Raw genomic sequence first — 23,025 nt, 5'->3', positions numbered from 1 at the left:
TAGTAAGGGGTGTCTAAGCCTCTTAGTGGCTTTATGCTTGTAAGTGAGTAAAGCCCTAGATTAAACATGATCCACTGGCGCATTATCTTTGCATCCATATGGCATCAAAATGATGGAAACAACAAACTGGGACGAGCCGTGCACATTTTTTATAACAGATTTAATGTCAAAATAAACAGAGCTCAGCATAGGTTCATAATATTCACTGCTCTGATTGCTATCAGAACACTGCAGCTGTGTAAATGGAATTAATGCATGATGTACAATCCCCTACTGCAACTGTTTCCCTAAGGTCACGTATTGCATACTCGCTAAAGTTAGGCACATATGGTTTCATCATATATATCATGTATAATTATTGGTATTTAACATGTCCAAATTCAAACTTTCATTTGCTGCAGTCATATTAAAATACAAATATTTTACACATATTTTTGGCAAATAACTACATAACCACCCACCACAACCTTTATACACATAATTCATGAACGAAAGAGTGGTGAGAAGATATCACTTCTTAAGCTCGAGTATATTAAAAGACCAGCTAAATAAGAGCAACGTAAATGCACGGCACAGTAAATCTGCTAATACATACAATATATTAATATATTATATATTCGGAGCTAGAATAGTTGAATGAGGTGATACAAATGCCTTTAGCTTTGACAGTAAAAGTACAAGCTGAAACAAAACAAACAAAAAAACATATGGCCTTTTCCACGTAGGTCACATTGCAATGAAAACAAAGCTCAACAGCTTCATTTGTTTTGCTAGATTTACATAAGTAGTGTCACAGCAGAGAGGCGTTACAAACAGGAAATAATAGTAAGGTTTGCATTAAATGCATAGAGCAGCCTGGACCAAATACCACTTTTATTTTGGGGATTGTGTTTGCTTTATACATTTGGCGCAAGCATTCAAAGAGAAGACTCTGCTACATTTAACTGTTGTTGCATTGTTAATTCTTTGAAACTGTAGTGAATAGACAAACAACACAGATTTAAAAAAAAAAAATGAAATGTTTTATACTATAATTTCTGTCCAGTTATCCTCCCTTTGAAACACTGACACAGATTTTCAGGCTGATGGAGCAACGCAATGGTACACTTTCATTTTTTTGTACACGTTTTAAGTGAAAACCCACAGAAACGGTACAAACATCTGTCAATCTGCTCCGATTAAACTAGAATGCATCATTTTTTTTAAGAAGCACAGACCAACAGTCACGTCACACCCAGATGAAGACATGACAACAATTGCTAATGCTCTAAAGTATGGACTGAATCCAGGGCCTGCCCCTCGGTGGTGACGTTAACGGCAACGTTCAAGAGTCTGGAAGAGAAAATCCAGTGCTAAACCTATTAGAGCCATTCCCAGTGTTGCCGACTCCATAAGTGCACATGAAGTCACAAATGGAAAAACTAACATGCTGAAAGCGGGTGTGAGCCCTCCCCCCTTAAACAGAGGAAGTCTATAAAACCCTTCTCTGTATTAAAGCAAATAAGGCCACCGGTGCTTTGGGTTCTTCGATGGAAAGCTTTCCTTCATACGACACGATTGATTTCCATTCAAATGAAAACAGAGACGCCATCATGCTCCGTGTGAATGAAACAAAAGCTCCGTTTGTATTTTCTCCAGTCGCCCCCCAACACTTGATTTGATTCGCAAGATTTTACCCTCCTTGCTAAGCTTCTGCCGACCGGCGCGTGGGGCATTAATCTAACTCTCTGCAGCAGTCGGAGACCTCTTTACAATCTGCAAGTCTAAAATGACAGCCTTTCAAAAAGAGGGGGAGAAAAGAAAACATCATTCACTGTGGTAGATTGCTGTAAGTTGCTTCCTTACAAAAAGGAGCTCACACCGCCTATTTCCACTTGTTGCTTCTTACTGAGGTTAAGACGATGGCGAACGGGTTTTTATCTGACAATTGCACTGCCTCTGTCACTCCTAATGGGCCAAGAACAGACGATGTCAGGCGAGGGAATGGGAGAATGAAGCGAGCGCTGGGCCGTCTTAGTGTGGATTAGCATGGTTTGTCTCACTCAATCACCATTTCACACTGACAGGTCTGTTCCACATGCACCAAATCAAATGCAAATACAGTTTCACTGCATAGCTAGTGGTAATAATTTCTTGTTTCAGGTAGTAAAAAAAAGGGGGAGCTCTAGCTTTGCTGAATTATCCCTTTTAACAAAAGATGCTTTAAGCCATATGCGCTGGCTTTGATTTGAATTCCTCAAATAGAATCCAATTAGAAGCCTTGAATGTGTTCCAAATGTCCCAGGGTAGACTGTGTGTATGTGGAGTACAAACGACTGCAACAAACACATAAGAATACAACAGTTTAAAAAATAAAAACAAACAAACAAACAACAACAACAAAAAAAACAACCCACAGTGTATTGCATAGGTTCTGATATGAGGTTGTGTAGGAGCAAGCAATAAACTGAATGGTTAGAAGCAGGCTGTTGTGTAAAGACAGTTAGTTGCCCTGAGTCCAAGAGTGGAGCTGACATAGCCTGGTGTGTCGCTCCTCTCTTGTCTGTGTGCTATAGGACTTTCCATGCCACCAGGAATTAGATGTCCCCTTTCTGGTCTTGCTCTGTAGGCACAGAGTAGATCCTGAGGAAAAGAGTGACAGCAGGAAGAGGATATAGACGGAAAGGGGGAGAAAAGACATCAGGTGAGACGAGGTACAGGCATAAGTTTGTCACATTTAAGATATTTTAGGCTGATTCTCAGTCTGTTAGCAGACGACACACAAAGAACAAGCGCGCATGTCGAAATTCAGAAAACCGCGTCTGCCTCATGCTGCAGGTCTCTGACAGGTGCACAGTGACTTCATCACCTCAAAACATAGCTCATCCCTAGGTGGGACTTATAAACCTGGCAAGGCACTGTTGATCCAACAACCAGAGGTTGCTGTGTGATTAAGCCTCTTCTCAGCAGAGCGATCAGTCAGCACCAAACACTGCCAGACCTGACTGCAGCCCCAGGAGGCATGTAGTAATCCTACTGAGGAATTTAACCTATAATGGTACTTCTCCTGCTGCTTCAAGATCTCTGGAGACTAATTTGAATCCTGCAACCTTTCTGACCTAACTTGTAGGTCATGTATTACTGCACCCCACAACAAAAGAAACTGATTACTTTGCAGAAAGCCTAGCTAGATTTAACAATAGTTTAAAAAAGCAAAGTGTGCAAGAGAGACAAAGTGCAACAGAACATCTCTCTGTATAACTGGTTTAGGCTGTTCTGCTGTCTGATTGCTGTTGACAGATTGCTGTCATGACGCCAGAATCATGTTTACAGACCAGTTTTATTCCTGAGCAGAATCATCTGCGTAGGCCACAGTTCATGAGGTAAGCTTTCCAACGTGTTAGGTCCTGTCCCATTCGGTCATACAGACACAGTGGCAATGTCTCAAGGTTATTGTTTGATGGCTAAGACGGAGAGGGCTAAAGGTGGGGAGTGTTCAGTGGTGGCGGTGGAGGGCTTTAGGCTTTATTACTAATTGCTGTACAAGTCGAGGCGGGCTCGGATGGGTGGATGCTGGCTGCGTTTTGCCACCTGAGTGTTTTTCTCAGTCTCTGATGCCGACGAATTGGACGAAGCAGGAAAAATTGGCAAAGTCGCAGAAAAGCTGTTACCCACTAGACTGGTTCAGTCACCTGCAGGCTCACTTAGGTGGAACGTGTATTTCTTAGCAAGACAGTGATGAACTACGTGAATTGACTGTACAGAGAAAATACTTTTTGCTCTTTTTTGAGTGTGAAAATGAAGTATTTAAAAAAATAATAAAATAAAAGATACTTTAAACCTATGTGAAGAAATTTTAATCTTACCCTTGCTGTCGATTCGGCATGCGACGCCTTATCAGAAATACAGCTGCAAGGAGAAAAAAAATGGAAAAAGGTCACAGCTACGCAGGAGAAAAGTTTACATTCGCTCAGCTAATAACAGTTTGGAAGGCACACAGGGGACTCCCATGAGTCCGGTCAGGCACTTAAAGGCTTTACTGCAGTGAGTTTGTCAACTTTGGGAAAGGAAGGTGCTATTTCACATTTCATTATTTTATGTCTGAACAAAATACAGGATACTTACTGGTTAGTGCAACCACTGAAAGAACCAACATGGTTGCAGCTACAATAATAATAATCATGGTAATCTTCTCATCTAAAAGACAGAACATAAAGTTGGCTTTAGGCATATTTCACAAACATCCTTTATATGTATTGATTTGTATTTAAATGTCATTTTATTTTGAAAATACAAATGCTCTCATCTCACCTCCATTGTCTCCTTTACTTTTACCAAGCGAATTGGCAAAATCTGAGCAAAGCACAAGAGAACAGTTGACATAAGTTAACTTGACACAAACAAACAACAGCTAAAAAAAACTAATGTATGTGTCTGTGACTACAGAGGGAGGCAGCCTTTCTGTTTCTGTGAGTCGACTGGCTGCAGCCTTGTTCTAAATACATCGGTAATCCTATCAAATGTCCATCAAAGCAAAGATGAGGAGTGAGGGATAGAAGCATTGAGAGAAAGAACGGGAATGCCAGTGTTGATTAGCTGACAGGCAGGATGGTGACATGTTCATTGGCCTTTTGGCAGAACCCACATGGCCCCTCCAAAGAGCTAATTGATTCCATTCAGGACTTAATGGTTGGGAGGAGAGACAGCTAACAGAGGCCACAGCCCTTCACACGTCTCCCTGGACCAGAACACCGTGTGCACAATGCTGACTTACTGGAAATAATTACAGAGGCCATAAAAATCATATAGTCTTCTCTGGACAGTTGTCATTACACGGTTTGTTTTGAGTGACCACTGCCCCCCCTCCCACCCCCTCCCAACCACACCAGTCCTGGAAACTTAAGTAATAAAACTCACCACGTTGCACATAATTGTCATCACCAGTTCCTGTAAAACAAGAAGAAATCAGATGGTTGTAGAAAGTCCTGCTTCTCATTCTGGCAAATAATAACTGTGTAAGAATTCTTCTAGTGTACAGCAGTCAGGATATAAACAGCACCTTTCATCTTTTAGCTGAACTATTGATTGAGGGTTTTATGAAGTCAGTGTAGAAGTCAGTGGCTAATGAGCAAGAAAACTTCAACTATAAACAACACAATCAATACCGTGCACAGGCTAAAACCATATATGAAATCTAAACTGTAATAACTACAAACAAGACCCCACCACTGATAACGGACCACCACTGTTAATAGCAGTAAATCCAAATCAGGAAGGAAAACCCTCAAGTGGGAAGTGGGAGCGCTACAAGAGCTGTCGTGCAAAATCCCACAGGTTCTGTTGTGTTCTCTCTGTCAAAGCAAGAACGAACCCGGAGAGGCGTTTTTCCTGTTCAGCAGGCTACATTATGCATCTGCACCGTGTTTTTAAGTCATTCTGTTTGACATGATAATCGCTGTCAGTTCATGACAAACATGACCCTTAACAGCTGTATATTAAAGACAGAGATGACCCAAAAGACCCACTGCCCTTACTTCGAAAGAGGAATGAAACATGTAGAAACAAGTCAAGGTCCGAATAATGTAAATTATTTTCAAAACAAATTAAGAGACTAAAGTCTAAGCTAGTTATTCTGACTCCTTATTTTATTGACTCCAACCAGGATCCAGTCATAAACACGTGTTGATAGCCTTGACACCCACATGCAGATAAGTGAGTGCTTTATTAAATACTTGCTTTTCTTTATTTTACATAAAAGACGAGTCACATACCATCATCATCATCATCGCCGGAGCTTTCTTTCTCTATTCCTTCTCTCTCTTCTGAGACAGCTGCAAAAAAGAAATGGAAAAAAAAAATTAATACTCATTATAGTCAAAATCCAAATTGTAAAGGTTAATATAAGTTGCAATTCTGCTCCAGAATACTGCTTCAGATGATGCTATATTTGCTCTGTTATTTAGAGCTGCTGCTTTTTTTTTTTTTTCTGGTATACCAGGAAAGCATAGCAATGGGAATACTGTTGCTAATTTTGCCACGCACTTTCTTCTTTAATGTTACTGTAATGTGCGCCAACGCTTTCTAAGTAGCAGCTCCTATCTTAGGCGGTTGTATAATTTAAAAGTGAGTACATACATTAATCCTGTTGTTCACTGCACAGACAGTGCACATACTGTAGGTAGCTGTGGTGAAAAAAAACAAAAAAACTGTGGACCCATAGACCCCGATTAGATGTTTATCACCTGAAAGCCTCACAGAGAACGTACCAGTTCGCAGCAGCAGCAGACACAGGAAAAGCAATCGCATCATCTTCAAATGCTGCGGGGGAAAAGAAACCACGTTAAAAATATCTGCTATTAATATTCAGTAGCTGATGTGCATAGAATCTAGGTGTTCTGGTTTAGAGAAGTGGTTTAGAGAAGTTAGAGTGTGATGGAGAGCAGCAATGCTGTCTATAATTGGGTACTGTCTCTCGCTTTGACTTTCAGGCTAGTCAGTGGAAAACGGACCAAGCCAACCAGTACCAGTGGTGTTTTAAGCTGTTTTTAAGTACACAAGCTAATCTAGTTTTGTATCTGAACTGACTGAATAACAAGCTTAGTTCCTGTATTGCTCAGCAGAAAAACTGTTTTTTTGCAACCGTCTGCTGGCAACAAGTGTCTATTCACCATTTTCTGCTCCTTATCCAAAGGCCCAGGTGCCGTGCCAGGTGTTGGGTAACAAAAATGTGTCCACTGCCGCTATTAAAACTAAAAGGAATCAAATGAACTTATGTTTTTGTTTGTTGTTCCTTGCAAAATTATCTTTTGGTTATAGGTTCTAAAAAATTATGGGCTAATTTACATTATATTTAAATTGAATCTCTGAAGAATGGTGTGTGTGTGTTTGTATGGCTATCATTGTGAGGACAGGCATGAATTTCTTAACTTAAGCGTTTAGGGTTTAGGTTTTGGTTAGGGTTAGGTGTGTGTGTGTGCGTGCTTGCTGTTGATAAGGAAAAATCATCACAACTTCCTCATGGCACAAGGCACGAAATAAACGCTACCTCTGCTTCCCATAAGCACGACTTAGATGTGAAACGCAGATGTTCTTGGCCTCCCGAACAAAGCCGCAGCTGCTTCCAACACAATATGAATGGTGATATTTTTAAAGGGGAAAACATGAGAATGACCTCTCTTCCACTTAAGGTCCCGGTTGAAGCCTCGTAGGTTGGATTTAGCCCCTGAGATTGGCTCAGGATCAGGAACCAGTGGTCATTTATGCAATATTTGACACTGTACACAGAGGGAACTCTGCTATTGACCTTTGTGCCAAATGTTATAATGTAGGCGGTTCTTCATTGTTAGCCATGCCCATTGTGTCCGTATTTCCTCCACAGTTAATGACTATGTGAAAAGAACTGAGGTGACCCACATTGTTAAGCTGCACATTAACTGGGGTCTGAGGGACAGCAGCAAATCTCTAAACACATACCCTACACCCCCATGCCGCACTTACCAATTTACTGTTTCCTACAGTTTACATTAATACAATTTAAGGAAGTGGATTATGCTCAATGTACAATACAACAAGTAGATTCAAATGACCATGTTTGGTAAAAGGAAGTAAAAAAAAGAAAGGCATGGGAATCAAAACACTACAACATTTCTTTGACAGCTTTATGAAAGACCTACACATCAGTACTACACCCATAAACTGTAAGCTCATCTATAAACGCTGTCTACAGATGTCTACCGACTTTAATGGGAGAAAAATGTCCACCCTGTAGCACTGCACAGGAATGAGCACGGCCTATAGTCCACAACAAGATTACCTTCATGGCAAATTAGCAGAACAGTGTAGGAATTATTTTGGTTGGCTATATTGGGAAAAGATGTTAATCACACAGCTGAGGATGATTGGAGAGGGAGTGTCGTGTGGGCTGTTCTGGCCTCTTGAATAGCTGCAGTAAATCTCCAAATGCAAACACCCTAAAAAGCTGCAAATAAAAATCCCCTTCTTTATCCAATTTGCTTTTCAGAGTCGCTTTGGGTGAAATAATAAGCTGATCCAATTTGGAAATATTTATCAACCCAGTCCACCGCCTCTGTATCAAAATAGCTCCTGATGCATGTATTATTTTTCAAAGTGGTTAATATGTTCTTGTACATTTGAATGGGCACTGATTTCATACCAGGCCCAGTCTGCAGCATACAGTAACCAGTGGCGTAGTTCGAAGCAGAGTTGCCAGCTGCCTTTTGGCTAAAGATACAAAGATAATAGATAGTAAATGTAGAAACCTGGAGATAACTGAAGTACAGTGGTGCAGGAGGGCGATTTACGTTTCTGTACTCTTGCTGGAGGCTGAACGCATCTTGTTTACGTTCCATTTCCACCAATCCAGTTTTCCACTGATGGAATTAAACCCTGTACCTCATACCTGTTTAACCAGTCCAAAGAACATCAACATCTTGTTTACCAGGTTTAAATTTGAATGATAAACACTTTCCACCCCTTCCAATTTAGACATTTTATTCTAGATCAACTAAATACACACACAAACTTAGGCTTTCTCCATGTACATAGACAGAGCTACATGCAGGGAAGCAAACTTATCTCTTTCTAGTGTGCTCGCTGAGATAACGGCCTTCTGCTTAACCGCTGTGCACCACTGACAAGATTTTTGACACCAGCGATAGCAATCAGTGATGTGTAAAGGTACAAGAATTGCTGTGGCCTACAGAGTTCACAAGAAACAAATACAAGTCAGAAATGTAGAGAGAATGAAGGGAGAAGATAGCAAAGAAACTTCATGATTACTCTGAAGATGTGACAATGTTAAAACAGGCTTGCTCTAAAAAAGAAGGAGCGCTAGAACAAGGCAAAACAGTGCACCAGGGGGAAAAAAAGCACCCATTTGTCATTCACTGCCATTCAATTTTATAAAAGTGATAGCCTGCTCCGGCTCAGCGTGCAGAGAAAATATTCTTATTGAAATGTTTACCCAACTCTCCCATCTCTACAGCAGCTGTTTATCTAAGTGAGGTTGATGGAAATCCCGCTTTTCTGCTGTGCTTCTGGAGCACAAACACAATAACAAGGAAACTAATGACTAAATGAAATAAAGCAAAACTCACAATACCTCAGTTGGTGCCACGCATACCAGTGAGCAATCCACTACTGATAAATGAGTCTGACAACTTGGTAGTTATTTCCAGCACAAATGGTTTGTGGATGACTAGTTGAGCATTAGGCCAAGAGTAAGACAAGAGGATATGAGTGAGTGTGAGGACGTCAGCCGTCTTGGAGACACATATCCTGTATTTACCTGCCCCCTTTTGCTCCCTCCCTCTTACTCTCTCTCTCTTGCCCTGTGTGTGTGCCAAAATATGCCCCTGTTAACACACACACACACACACACACACACACCAAAAAGTCTTCATTCTCTGCCACAGGCGAAAAACAGCAGCATCCAGATTCAGGACATACATAACTCTGGGCACGTACATCTCAAGTTTACTTTTTATCTGATGGAGACAAGGCTGTTATTCTTTGTTTTGTTAACAGCACTATCACAAGACCTATCCAAGTCACACTGAGGGTATTCCACAATCCAATCTGTCTGAAACGCAGCCTCATCACTCCTCCAAGAAGCAACAGCAACAACAAAATGTTGTTGTTGTTGTTGTTTTTAACTGTGCAAAGAAGATACACAGGCTTCAGTAAAGAGTCGGTGCCCCTGCTTCACCCCTGAAAATCCCTGGACCACGCAAAAAAACAAAACAAAACAAAAAAAACAACAACACTTTTTATTTACTGGGGAATCTTATGCAGGCACACAGAAGAAGAGAGATAAGTCGTGCTGCGGTGTGCCAAGTCCCTTTTTCCATATTCAGGGCACTTTCACCTTACGTCCGATGGACGTTTGAATGAGTGGCATCAAGTTACTGTCACAGAACAGCTGAGATCTCCCTCCAACACTTACACACATACGTGGATGAACGTGTTACCACTGATAATGTGGGAGTGAGAAAATAAACATATGCGCAAAATGGCATGAAAACAAACTGTACAGGCACAAAACATGTCCACTGCTGTTGGATTGCTATATGTAATAGTACATCACCGACCATTAACATACCAAGTGGAGATCCCTTGGTGGAAATAAGGTTTGAGAATAATATCCTTGCGTCTCGTTTTTGTGTTGATCAGCTCTGAAACTTCGCGCACTCAGCGCAGCCGCGCGTCAGCAAAGACGTGTCCGCCACAGGAAAGTGTGGGACAAGTTCAGAGAACTACAGACTACAAGTAGTCTGTAGTTCTCAAGTACAAGGGGATTCACAGCCACCTCATTCTACGCTGAACTTTCCCTCTGTGCTTCTCTCAAGTTGTTGCTAATGCGGAAAATACCGAGATCTTTTTGCTGTCACAACAGTTTCCTGAATACAAACCGGGGCTGAAGTGCTGCGACCGACACACGACTCAGATCTGCTTAGTAATCAATGAAGAAGAAGAAAAAAAAAAAGAATCTAACTTTAACCTTTCAATCAGCAAAACGTTTAAAGGATAAAGTGCCGCAGGTCGTTAGTGAAGATATTAAAGATCACCTTGTTGTTCCAGGTAATGATGGCGTGCGCGCCTCCAGTATCTGGCCGTGTGTTGTCAGCTTATCGAGAGGTTTTGATATTTGCTCTAACATGCAAATGGAGTTTATCAGTTACAGGGAAGTCAGAATCGATATTTTTAATCAATTCAAGTTTTTTTTTTTTTTTTTTTGCTAGACTCTTTCTCTAGTCTCTAATGCAGTATTGCTGCTCCAGATGTGCCTCCTGCGCCTTTGTTAAGTGTTATGGTGCATACAGCTGTCTGAAGTGTTTCCACAGGTCACCTGCTAAGATCAGAGTATACCCTGACTTGTTTTCACCATGTCAGTCCACTTCCTCAGTCCAGTTTTACCATAATCCCTAACGCTCTTTGGATACTTGCAGCACGCTTGCATGAGATTTTTTCCTCTTTCACCTGCAGGACTCAAGTCTTAACAGTTCTGCTGTCTAACTTAATAAGTTCTGTTTGTCTAGTTTTGAGTGATGAATGGGGTGCGGCTATGTCTTGGCCCTTGGAACAACAAAGGCAACTAATCTGTGCACAGTTGGAGGGAATTATGATCAGTAATTGGTGTCTTAAGGAGTATTCTCTGCATTGCTATATCATTATTCTTCATAATAGAAGAACCCCTTTTGCCATTTGCTTCTACAATCTTGTGGTGGCTTGAAATATGACCTTTCCATGTGCTTCTCATTAGGTTTTGCTACATTCTGCAAATAAAATTCATACAATATAAGGCTCAATTTGAATATAAGGCTCCAAAAAATATAATAGTTGTTTATGCAAGTAGAATTAGAGTATAGGCATGAAGGGTAAACTTACGTTTAAATGATATGTTGTTCAGAGTTGTTTTCTGCTCTGCTGGTATGTTGCTGCTCCCACGTCAAGATCCTTGTTATCATGGAAACTACAGGAGTGAGTGTGCACGTTAATACAGGTGTACTCAGTCATGAGTTGGGAACTTTGTTCTCCATTGGCTGCTGAGCTTGTTGAAATCTGACACCACTGCTCTTATCTCTGTTACACAAGTACACATACTGTGCACACGGGGAAACAAGCTCGGTGTCAGTGAACAGATGTAATCGCTGCAAAATGTTTGCTGTTATAAAATCGGCCGCTGGCGTTATTTGGCCTGTGTTTAACGTTAATCGTGTTGTTGCTCATTGTGCACATTTTCTGCACATCTGATGTAACGTTGAACATCCTCCTCTCAGAGGAAGTGGTCTTTAAAGGGTCTACGTACCTGTGGTGTACATACGTTGAATATACGGTAGTAGGGGTACTGCAGAATGTCTTTTCAGTGCAGCTTCAGCTTGTTTTGTCCAAGAAGCTGCACGTGTTGTGGTTGTTTTTACCTGCTAGAAACAAACACGTAAGGTAGGTCTGGGATTGCTTGTATGGATGCACTGAACTGAAACCTCTCACAGTGAAGTTTTGATGACATCATCTCTCCCTTGGTAAACACGGGAACGAGTTTCAGTTTCCCAATGGCCGTAGCTACTATCAACTCTGATCTGGATGTCACCAACAGCACCTGGGGAAAGAGCGTGTCTCTTGCTGGTAGCATTATGATTATGTAAGGTCATCCCATTGTGACCTCTACCAGGTTAGCAGTGACAGTCCTCTTAAACTTGTTTACTCCAAGTGACAATAGTCCTTCAGCACTAACTGTACTGCCTTCCGAAGACCCCTTCTACCAGGACAGCTATGTTTGATTCAGTCGATCTAAATAGGAAGATAACAGTACGTTTGTGGTGGTGTGTGGGAAAACTGAAGCTTCTTGAATAACTTTGCATGTTTATTTGTAGAGAATTTGGTTATTGTGTCTGCACACCTTTTTGTTGTAGATTTGTTTTTACATTTCAAAAATCGGCATTTGCCTGTTGATTTAAAGTCAGTAAACCATACTCAAAGGCAAAACACCCTTTGTCAGCACTTGTGAACATTCAGCTTCAGTTTCAGGTTGCATTTTCTTCAAGGAAGACTTTACTTGGCTGCATTCAATCTCCCCTCTGTCTGAGCTGTCTGAGTACTCACAGAGCATGATGCTGCCAACACCATGCTTCACTGTGGGTATGGTATTAGCCAGGTGAGATGCAGTGCCTTGTGGTGTTAACATTAAGTCTCATTAGACCAATCTTTTTTATGCTCTTTTGAAGAATGTTTTCATCAGCATGGGACCTTTAACAAACTTCTCTTTATTAGAGTGACCACTGTGTATCTGTAAATGTAAATGTACTTTTATTGGGATTGTTGGGTTTTCTCTATAATTTTTTGTATAAATATTTTCTGCAAGGTCTTAAACCTTACACTGTAAAGTGCCTTGAGATAACTTCTGTTGTAAATTGGCGCTATACAAATAAAATTGAAATTGAATTGAATTGAATTGAATTGAATTTTTCAGCTGCAGCTTGTTGTGGAGAGTTGCACTGTCGTCACAAACAGAGCTGCTTCTTCAAAGATGGAAAACCACTCTGTTCGTTACCTATAATATACTCTTTGTGTGGTGACTCAGATAAGCATCCAAGGCTTTAATATCTCTCTGGTTGAAGAAGACTGAACTCAGATGCCTACTGTACTGAACTTATTTATATTAAATATTCACTTTTGTACTTGTTTTTGTGTTTATGTGCATTTATCTTAAATTCAAGCATTCAGATTAATGTACAGAAGAGGAACCTGACCCTCAACCTATGAAATGGGCCACTGAAACTTTTTTCAAGTGGCTCCAGCATTGCCTTAGATGCTCCCTTTAGCCTTCCTCTGATGACGCTGAAGAAAACCCAGACTGTGCAATTAATCCTCCCATGTTTAGTGAAGAGTGACACAGACTCTTGTGTTGAGGACTGCAGTAGTCATGTTGTGTGCGCTGTGCACTCAAAACCACTTTTCCTGAAACTAAAGGCAAGTCCTTGAGGGTTGGATTTACCTTGCTGCAGAGAAGTGATAGACCTTTTGCAGATTGACACTTACAGAACATGATAACAACAAGGTTTTCCCCAAAAAAAGTGGTGAGAGTTGTTGCTTTTACAGCTTAACAGTCACTATGAGATCTGTGGTTCTGCTCTCCCTAATACCGGTGGAAATCCAGAGGCCCATCAAAATTGCAGCCTTCCCTTTGTGGAACCTTGTCAATGCAATAGGGGATAGCTACTGGAGATGTAGGAAGTGTGCACTACATAGTAAGTGTGGTAATCTTTTCCAGGGTGCTTACTATCTTGTTTTTGGTTGGCAAGCAGTGCCAGGAGAAATGTGTCTGTCGGTCTAAAGCTAACAAGGTTATATGTGCTCAGTTATGTTGCTGGGAAGGAAAAATGTGTGAAGTTATGAATAAAGTCCTCGGCTGTTACATGGGCAGGCCTGGAGTGTGCAACTCTCACTACAATAAACTTTACAGGCTTAACTTTATCTGTGAAAAGTGTTACTAACTGTTCACTGTCTCAGCTGGGGAACCTTGAATGCTTTATAGTTGTAGAGTAAGATGATGGATGCTACTAACCTTTCCTTTCAGCATGTTTAAATGATGGTCTGTGGTTATTCCATTGAGATGTTAAAAAAATGTGGATTTACAGGGTTATGGTAGGTTAATGTATGTGCCAAAAAACTGTTCCCGTCTTGCAGGGTAAATATTACTCCTCTCATTTCAGGTAAATAGTCTGCCACTGCATCGTCTATCTATGTTGAGCCAAGGCAAAGTAAAGCTGTACATAAATGGGCTCTCACAGTGTTTAGAGACTTACTCCTGCTTTGTGATATGCAGTTCTGATGTCCTGACTTCTCAATACCAAGAGCTTTTTCTTGTAATCTCTTCAGCCTGTGCGGGAACTTCAATGCTAATCCAGGAGATGATCTGAGTCCAATATTTCTCAGGCCATAAGACACGTGCCTGTTAATACCTGGTTGCAGTCTCCAAAATAGGCAAGAAAGGATGTCACAATATTAAAAACTGATAATATTTATGAAGATAGCCAAAAAATTTTACTGTATATTGGCGATTTCAGCTTGCAGGCAGCAGCATTTATTCGTGCAAATAAAATGAGATCATTCTTTTCTAGTAAGATACTGTCCTTGACTGCGTTTATGTGCATTTTAGTAACCAAGACCCAGGTTACTCAGACACAGCTTTCTCAAGTAATCGGGAAACAGAATTTATGTTCGAGTTTAATGAAAACCTGAGTATATATACAACCTGATTGAAATCTTGATCTTCATTTATTTCTTCATTTTATTTATTTATATATTTTTGCTGTGTACGTGTTGCTATTGTAGAGTGCCAGTGCAGGAGGAGAGGGGGGAAGAGAGTGGAAAGAGACAGACGAAACACGACGCAAACTGTCTAGATAAAAGATTTCTACAAGGTACTTTTGTGTTAGCTTGATTTTTATTCAGATTTTTGGCAGACTTCAACTGAACAATGAGGCGGTATTTCGCCGCAATGATCTCTCCCTCATTCAGCCGTCTGCAGCCTTTTGTTATTCACATGCACTTTCTGGGAGAAATTCTACACGGGGGAAAACGTATCATAGGTTGACATGCTGCTCTCATTCCCTGGCGTGTTGTACATACTAAGGAACATACATGTGTCATACGTCATTGCATTGCTATATCATTGATGTCACAAATTAAAACTTGTAATATGTTATGTTAATATGTAATTCTGTATGTGTCCTCCTTAGACCTAGAATGCAGATTAAGGGAAGTCGTCTAGCAGTGAACTGCAAAGTAGATTTTATGATATTGCTGGCAAATGTGTACCAAACGTTTCGTGTACTCACTCAACTCTCATGCATGACCTGTTCTGTGGTATTTTTTCCAATATCCCCTGTCTGTGGCCCTGCTATAAGAACTGTCAGTGAGATTCTGAATGCTTGCAGAGTATAAATGGCTGCATCAAAGCTGAGCATTGTGGTTGCTTCTTCAATGAGCACTACATTAAAGCTATACATCATTTAGCCTGTAATAGCTGGAATATACTGTAATTCTCTCTGTATCACAGCAATTAATGGATTTGACTTTTTTAGTGCAGCGTTACTATTTATTTGCCATGTAATCTGACCTGAACATTGTTTTGCAGCTATGCTTGACTTCTGCTAAATCAGTTGGTTTACTTAGGGTGTGATGTTGTGACACATTTACATGTGACTCTGCTGCAGTTCGGTTATAAACATGTTGGTACAGTTGAGCTAAGCAAGTGTCAAGCCTTCATTAGTCTATGCACTGTTAATGATATGACTCATAAACGTCTTGCCAAACGCACACGTCACCTGTACGTCTGATACATGACTAAACCAAAGTTTCAGGCCTTTGTGTTGTCCTGGGGTTGTTTATTTGCTTGGTGTTTACAGGACAATTGTGTAACACTAACAGTGACTCATTGTTTTCTTTAAACTGGGGAGATACTGAGGGATACTCACCTGCCACCGCGTACTGTGAGCAAGTCTCTCGCCCTGAGGGACTGAGCTGCACCCTTACTTTAACAATACCTGGAGTTGTGAAAGGAAAGGTAGGCCCAGCTGGTTCGTTTGGGTTGGGTGACATTTCCTCACAGGCTAACTGTTGTTTAGTAAGATGTGCCATGCAAAACTCATTGGTCTTGCATTATCAAATTTTAAATGTCACTTTGTTTTTCTGTCAGGGCTGTGTGCAACCTTGCACAACTACATACACACAACAAAGTTTCTTTTTACCCAGTGTTTTAACACTGTGGTTAACCCCTCACTACTTTCAACTGTTCATTATGTACTTAAGCTCTGTTTGCCTCAGGGCTTTGGCATGATTGTATTACTTGTCAATCACAAATAATATTTCACTTTTTATAATTACACTTGGCCTTATGGAAGCATGTGGCATTTACTGTAAAATGAACCTCTTTTACTCAGTCGTGATTTTCTTCCTTTACAAGTGGTGTCTAGTGGCGTCTCCAACTGTATCCAACTCCAAGTAACTATAAGTGAGTTGGTGAAACCTGAGATGGGAAACCCGAACAGCAGATCAGAGTCATTTTAGTCATCTGTGAGCATATTCACTCTCAGTTAAGCGAGTGCATGATGAATCCTGAAAAGACATCATCACTGGAGCTCAGATGCTGCTCAAATTCACCACGGGACAATGGAGAAGTATAGAACCAACAGGGCTGGAATCCTGATATATCATTCATACTTTTTATATAACACAGAAAACTGCAAAGCACTGTCTGCAGCGTTCATTTTTTCGCCTGTTGGCTGTGGTGTGCAACTCTATATAACAATTTTCAGCCTCTCCTCTTAACTGCATTTAGTTTTAAAATCCTAATGACTTGGATAGCAGACAAATACGCTATCCAGCTAATATTTGTTCCCCAATATAAATGTTTGTTGAAGAAAACCTGCCAGCAAGCAGGTTATAGGCCACCACGAGTTTTCCCTCAATTACCTTTCTAAAATGCACCTCAGCTGTACATGTTTTCACAGAAGCAGCTTTTGTAATAAGTGTAATATAGTAATATAGTAGTGGGATTGGAGCTAATTAAAACAGTTGTATTTGGGCATATTTTATCAAGGCGTGTGTAAAAGCAGGAGAAACAGGACACCTATAACCAATTAATTATGTCTTGATTTTCAAATGCAAACAAATTGCAGAAGGTGCAACACTCTCTGGGTATTTTTCAAGTGTATCATCATTTGCCTTCAAGACACAGCAAAGGGTCTTTAAGTGTTTTTCTCTGTTCAGCACTGTGGGCATGAACCTCTACAATCTGCTGCTCACTGTGCACTTCCATGAATCTTCACTGGTCCAAACAGAGTCAGAGGGAGTAGCTGATGTTAAACTCACTTTCTGGAATACACCCCTGATGTGTACAGTTTTTGACTTTCTGTCCACTTGTGTTAGCCATGTCCTGCCCACTAATACTGAGAGTCTGGTGCTATAGCCTGCCTTGCCACCTGTGAGGCCCCCTTTGGTTCAAGCCTGTGCAACCTGGCTTGTATGGAGAAATGTGTGTCTCAGGGTTTATCCTGGATGGTGACACCTGTCTCCCTTTGTCCCACTGTGGCTCCACTGACAGTGGCCACCCCACATCCTGCAAACATAGTACCATTTGGATTCTTGTGATTCTGATAAAACCAAGATGGAGTCTGAAAGAAAGCTGGTATGCCATTCAGGCCAATCAGGATAACACAGAGAGAGATAGACACCAGAGTCAGCACTTTATGTCCTGGTCAATGAGTTGTGAACGCTTGTGCACCTGAACAGCACAAAAATTATGAATCTTGAGGTTCTACTATCTTGTGATGAAGTAATGTTGCCCAACGCTGACTTTCAAATGCAATTTTGGCCCCCCCTACAGGTTGATGAAGGCAAGAGGAACATGCTTCTCTTCAGCTTCATGGTCCTGGCTTTCTCTTTGGGACTACGTACTTACATCTCTACAACCATGGGCTTTGATGTCTAGTACATATGCTAATCCTAATTGTGACCTGGGTGGTAACTTCAACCCTATGGTGACCTCTCAGCAAATGGCACATACGAACATCTCAGTCTTGGGCATTTTGGAAGAGCTCGGAGAAGTGGCTTAAATACTTGGTGTGTGGAGAGCTGTCTAGGAGGAATTGTCTGGCCTGCTTCGCTGACCCAAAGGCCTGCGGTAAGATTCTGGAAGTTAATGGACCATTCAGACACTGTCATGGCAAAGTTGACCCCTCCAGCTTTTACAAGCACTGCGTCAGTGACCTGTGTCTTCATGGAGGTCTCCAGCCTCTGCTGTGTCACTCCCTGGCAGAGAATACAGCTGTCTGCCTTTCCCACAGGGCCACGGTTTATGACTGGGTGAGTCCTGAATTCAACTGTAAGCATTAATGTGCTCCCAGCTCTGTTGTTCAAGTGAATTAAATTAATATCCTCCACAGTTTTAACCGTGCTGTTTGGAGTTCAGCATCATTGCACACCAAATGAAATATGGAGAGTTTGAAGACGCCTTTGCAAGAACACAACATTTCATCATGTTTAGATTTTAACTGATATTAAAAAAACGGGTGATTATTTGGATACAAATCACATTTGCTTGTAAAACTTTATTCCCTTTTGTTTCTAGAGTAAAAATTCAAAAAATCCCACAGTGCAGTGCTGTGACATACATTGGTATTGAGGCCACAGTCTTTCAGTTGCTGTTGGACCACTAGATGGTACTAATGCATCACTGGTCAAGCCTAACCTTTACAACATTTTCATGTCTTCCTGCCCTAAGTGACTGATGTTGCTGTGCATTTCTACAGACCCATCCTGCCGCTCCAGTATTACCTACAACACGAGTTCTGCCTCTGTTCACTTCTGCTTCAACTGACAGAATAAAACACTAGAGATCCCTCCGAACTCTGGGGAGAACTGTCTCGGTGAAGCAGGTTAGTTCACACTGGCAGTTTCTGTGTCTATCCAGAAAACTTTGGCTGCTTTTCACCATAAGGAATACCCTAGGGCAGGACAGGAAGTGTCTGCCTGCGAACAAAACTGTTGTTGATGTCATGCTGGGGGACACACAAGTTGTTGCAATGGTTTATGAAACTACACCCTGATGCAGATGCACACTCCCAAAAAGACTACATATTAAACCTTTATCAATAGCTGCACAGGGAAACCATAGTAGGGATAGGTAGTTTAATAAAAAATGTTTTAAAGGAAATAGATGCAACATTTAAGGAGTGAATGTTTAACTGATGTGGTGGTTAACTTCTTGACAGACGCCACCAGCTGTGGGACAGCATTGCACATAATTTGAACTGAGTGATGTAGTAAAATATTTTGCTGAAAACCCACTGCCCCATGTTTTATTTTACAGTTTATCAGTCTGCCAACGTCCCGAGATTAGTCAGGTACTGCTTAACCCAAGAGACTGTGACAAAGATTTCTAGTGTGATACAGTTTTCACCTTTATGATAACATAACCTGTGTACCAGCAGAGTAATGTGGCTGGATAGATGTTTAAGTTGTTTAAGGTTGGGGTTAAACCATTCACATTTGCAGTGTAATTAGAAAAGCCTTTATTAAAGTAGACCTACACTTTTACTCACTTAATAAGTGCATTATTTTTTATTAATAATTGTATTCAATGTTTAGCTCAAACACATTCTAATATTGTACATAATCATACATATATTTACTGTTCTGTTGCCTTTATTGTTCTAATATTTAGTCTCTGAAAGTAAAATTCTCTAAATCTTCACTGTAAACTGCATCTGGGAGTCGTATCCTCCTGAATTAACAAGTTTTTAGCTTCCTCATCAAGCTCACTTGGTTGTGGAAACAGCAGCATACAACGCCTGTTGTTGGGTAAGATCCAAGTCTATTGTTACACAGGACTCATTGACGGGTCCCCGGCCATTAAAACATGGAGTTTGTTTATGAAGAGGTCTTTCAAACTTTGCCGTCTTTGAGGGGGACCATTACTCTTGCACTTGCTGTAAGCTGAAGCGGGATGTTGAGACCTTGCATCAAAGCCCCATGTCTCGTCTTGTCTGTGGTTACAGAAGACAGTTTGCAGTCCTCATGGATCTTAATGGTCCTGTCCATATTCACATCAGTGTTACTGCACAGACTCCAGAGACCCATCCCACAGCCTCTAATCAACTTTCTCCATCCCAGATAATTGTGGTCAAATCTGTATCTGTGCACCACCTATAGGGTGGGAACGAGCCCCAGAAGAGTGCTCTGCAAGAGGCTGCATCAGGCAGGGGGTTGACCTCCCCAGAATAACAGTCGTCATTAGGCTGCTGGATTATAGCAGCCTAATGTCTATGTCCTGCTGGACAGGACATAGACATGTACAATTCACACACCTTCATTACTCATTATTCACAATGATGTGGGATTATAGCTGATCATCTATAGCAGTGGCTCCTTTTCTCTCTGGTCTGTGTGAGAGAACCAGCATGGACCCCCATGATGACCAAATGAGGCTCAGGGAGGAGAGATTGCCTACAGCTGGAGGTTTCAGGGAACAAAGAGCTTGTAGGTCTAAAGGTTCCTTCAGACTGAGGCATTGTTCTGTTGAGGCACAAAAGCTCTTCAAAGTCACTGATTTGAGCTACAGCCATTTACCCACTGTACCTCAGTTTTAAGTCCCAAATCTTACATCTGCCGCTGTGCAGAAGATTCCTGTTTGTATAATGCTACTCAGCAATATGCAATTCCATTGTTCCTTACGTTGCTGTGTGCCAAGCATCTCATTAAACCCTTTTACCAGTAATTGTGAAATAAGATTTTTAATACGTATAGATGTGGACAAAATTGCTGGTACCCTTCAGTTAAAGAAAGAAAAAACCCAATTCTTTATTTTTTATTTTAAAAAACGAACTAATAAAACTGATCAACGCTTTTTTCTACATCTGTGCTTCTGTTAGGGTTCAAGACTGTTCCACTGTGAAACTAGCAAGTACTTTATTACTCACTTGACGACTTTCGGGCTTTTGTGAACATTTTATACAAGGCAGCAATCACGCAGTAAACACTCAATTGCCTAGAATCCATTTTACTATAACAATAAAAATGGCTATGATAGTAGAAGACTGGATTAACACTGCACATACACACACCCACACCTAAAGTAAATAAGGAGCTAGTTTGCAGGTTGCAGGAGCACTTTGTCATTAAGGATTATTAAATGTAGATTGATGAGCAACAACAGTAATTTTATTAATTTAAAATTAAGTTCTTGTCTTGTTTAGTTATGAGATATACTTAAAAAGCAGTAAACCACTTTATATTAAACATGCAATGTGGTGCTGCCATATGATGCCCTAAGAATAAACACAATGATGTGTGTAGACCTCGACGTCCCGTTGTGTGTAAGCTGTAAAAACGTAGTGCCCTGCAGTTCCACAGAAAGCTGTTAAGGATGCCTGCCTTATCTCCTGCCTTATCATGGAATCTATGCCTATGTGGTGTCAGCCCCTACATACATGACAATTAAAATAAAAAAAAACAAAAAACAAAACAATACCTAGCTTAAAAAACACTTTCAGATCATTTGGGCCTTTTTTACATGTAGTAAAAACTAAAATCGGATTATATTTTTACTGGATTTTTTTTCTCCAGTGTCCATACGGCAGCAGCTAAAGAGAGCTTGCTGATACCAGCTCCAACACATGTTCTGCTCTACTGAAACCTGGCTTTTGATCTACTGAATGTTTAGAATGGTGTTAAAAATACAGTAACATTAATATTGTACAGATGGAAAATGTTATGCACATTTTTAAATAAAATTCATATATTTCAAAGACTTTTTCCCTCTTTCCTTTTAGATGGATGAACAACTGCACACTGAGGATTATACCCAGAGAAGTGTCTGGGTCAGCATTGTGCTCTGATGAATGGTTTCTGGGCCTGTCATGATAGACCTGGGGCAACCTCCAAGTCTCCACACAGAGTGGGCAGCAACTGAGATTACAACCAGAGGTGTCATATTAGTTGCCGGACAGGAAGCCATGGTGAAGGTATAACACCCTTACACCTGTTAATTTGTGAAAAAAAAACATCAGTTTCAGGTACATGAATACTTTGTTTCCCCCGCTTAGTCTCTGTCATCAGTGATGCAATTATCAGCTTGTATGAACCAGGACAAGACAGAGGTCGTGAGTCGTGAGTTGGATAAGGAGATTATTGTCCCCATGGTGAAAGTCAAGAGCCCTCTGGTACTCAGGTAAATTGTGTGGTCACTGTCAAAATCTTACTAACGTCCAGGTGAGGCAAGACTCTCGCTGAATTTTCTGGTTGGTTAGTGATGTTCTCTACAACTGTGCTGTATGTGCAAGTATTATATTTTTAAAATTCATTAAAAAATAAACAATATTTTCTCAGTGGTTTCTCTGGATGATGACTTTTTTTTATTGTGATCTGTTGGTGCTGTTGTTGAATTGTTTAAAGGCAGTTCAAACAATTTTTTATGGTTTGCCTGTTGAAGGCAAGCTACATATACCTTTGTCATATATTTTACATAATACTGAAATCACTCTTATCAGAGTGACATAGTACACCTTTCTTAAATAAGGTCATCTCCAGTCACTGTTGATTATGGTCCAACAGGAAAGTTATGAGGGCACACCTTTACCTAAATCCACAATGTGTAAGTAAATCAGGCTTACTGCTGCCCTGCCCAAAGGCTTCTGACCAAATGACAGCAGTTTTTTACTCACTATTTAGAAAAAAAGAATCTAATGCAAACTTTTGATGGCCAAGTTATATTTACTTTTGGTGTATTGCAAATTATTATTGAACCCTCAAGTGCATGCTATTTAGTCTTGGGTGACATACAAAATCAACAGAAACCGCCCATTTAGCCCAACAACTGCCACTCATGAAAAGTTTAATTAAGACTCAGGTGAGGAAGACCATGAAATTATCCACCCATTTTACAAGCTTTGCAAGAGACACATCTGTTTAAAAGCGTGAAATTGACTAAAGGACACAACATAAACATTGGCAGAAATAGTAATT

The 23,025-nt window shown here is 40.7% G+C and overlaps 1 protein-coding gene and 1 long non-coding RNA gene across 4 annotated transcripts; one reads left to right on the top strand and one right to left on the bottom strand.

Moving 5' to 3' along the window:
• Positions 1 to 540: 540 nt before the first annotated feature.
• si:dkey-262k9.2 lies at positions 541 to 11,499 on the bottom strand. Of its 3 annotated transcripts, none has more exons than XM_033326389.1 (8): positions 11,386 to 11,499; positions 6,246 to 6,297; positions 5,751 to 5,810; positions 4,897 to 4,926; positions 4,291 to 4,332; positions 4,105 to 4,176; positions 3,846 to 3,888; positions 541 to 2,622 (listed from the first exon to the last, which is right to left on the bottom strand). In XM_033326389.1, exons 2-8 carry the CDS (start codon positions 6,286 to 6,288, stop codon positions 2,577 to 2,579), a joined length of 336 nt encoding a protein of 111 aa, XP_033182280.1. In that variant the 5' UTR covers positions 6,289 to 6,297; positions 11,386 to 11,499; the 3' UTR covers positions 541 to 2,576. The 3 variants fall into 3 exon arrangements, with proteins under 3 accessions (XP_033182280.1, XP_033182282.1, XP_033182281.1); XM_033326391.1 differs by lacking the exon at positions 11,386 to 11,499 and adding an exon at positions 10,100 to 10,236 and having other exon boundaries at positions 2,529 to 2,622; XM_033326390.1 differs by lacking the exon at positions 11,386 to 11,499 and adding an exon at positions 9,101 to 9,300 and having other exon boundaries at positions 2,529 to 2,622.
• On the top strand, positions 10,432 to 22,371 carry LOC113170084. The gene is made up of 5 exons (XR_003299617.1): positions 10,432 to 10,578; positions 17,888 to 18,366; positions 18,813 to 18,938; positions 21,834 to 22,025; positions 22,107 to 22,371. It is a non-coding gene; the product is annotated as an uncharacterized LOC113170084 (long non-coding RNA).
• The last annotated feature ends 654 nt before the right edge of the window (positions 22,372 to 23,025 follow it).

The sequence above is a fragment of the Anabas testudineus genome, chromosome 16 (genome assembly GCF_900324465.2).
Source record: "Anabas testudineus chromosome 16, fAnaTes1.2, whole genome shotgun sequence".
NCBI classification, from domain to species: Eukaryota; Metazoa; Chordata; class Actinopteri; order Anabantiformes; family Anabantidae; genus Anabas; species Anabas testudineus.
This window is presented reverse-complemented; position numbering and strand designations above follow the sequence as displayed.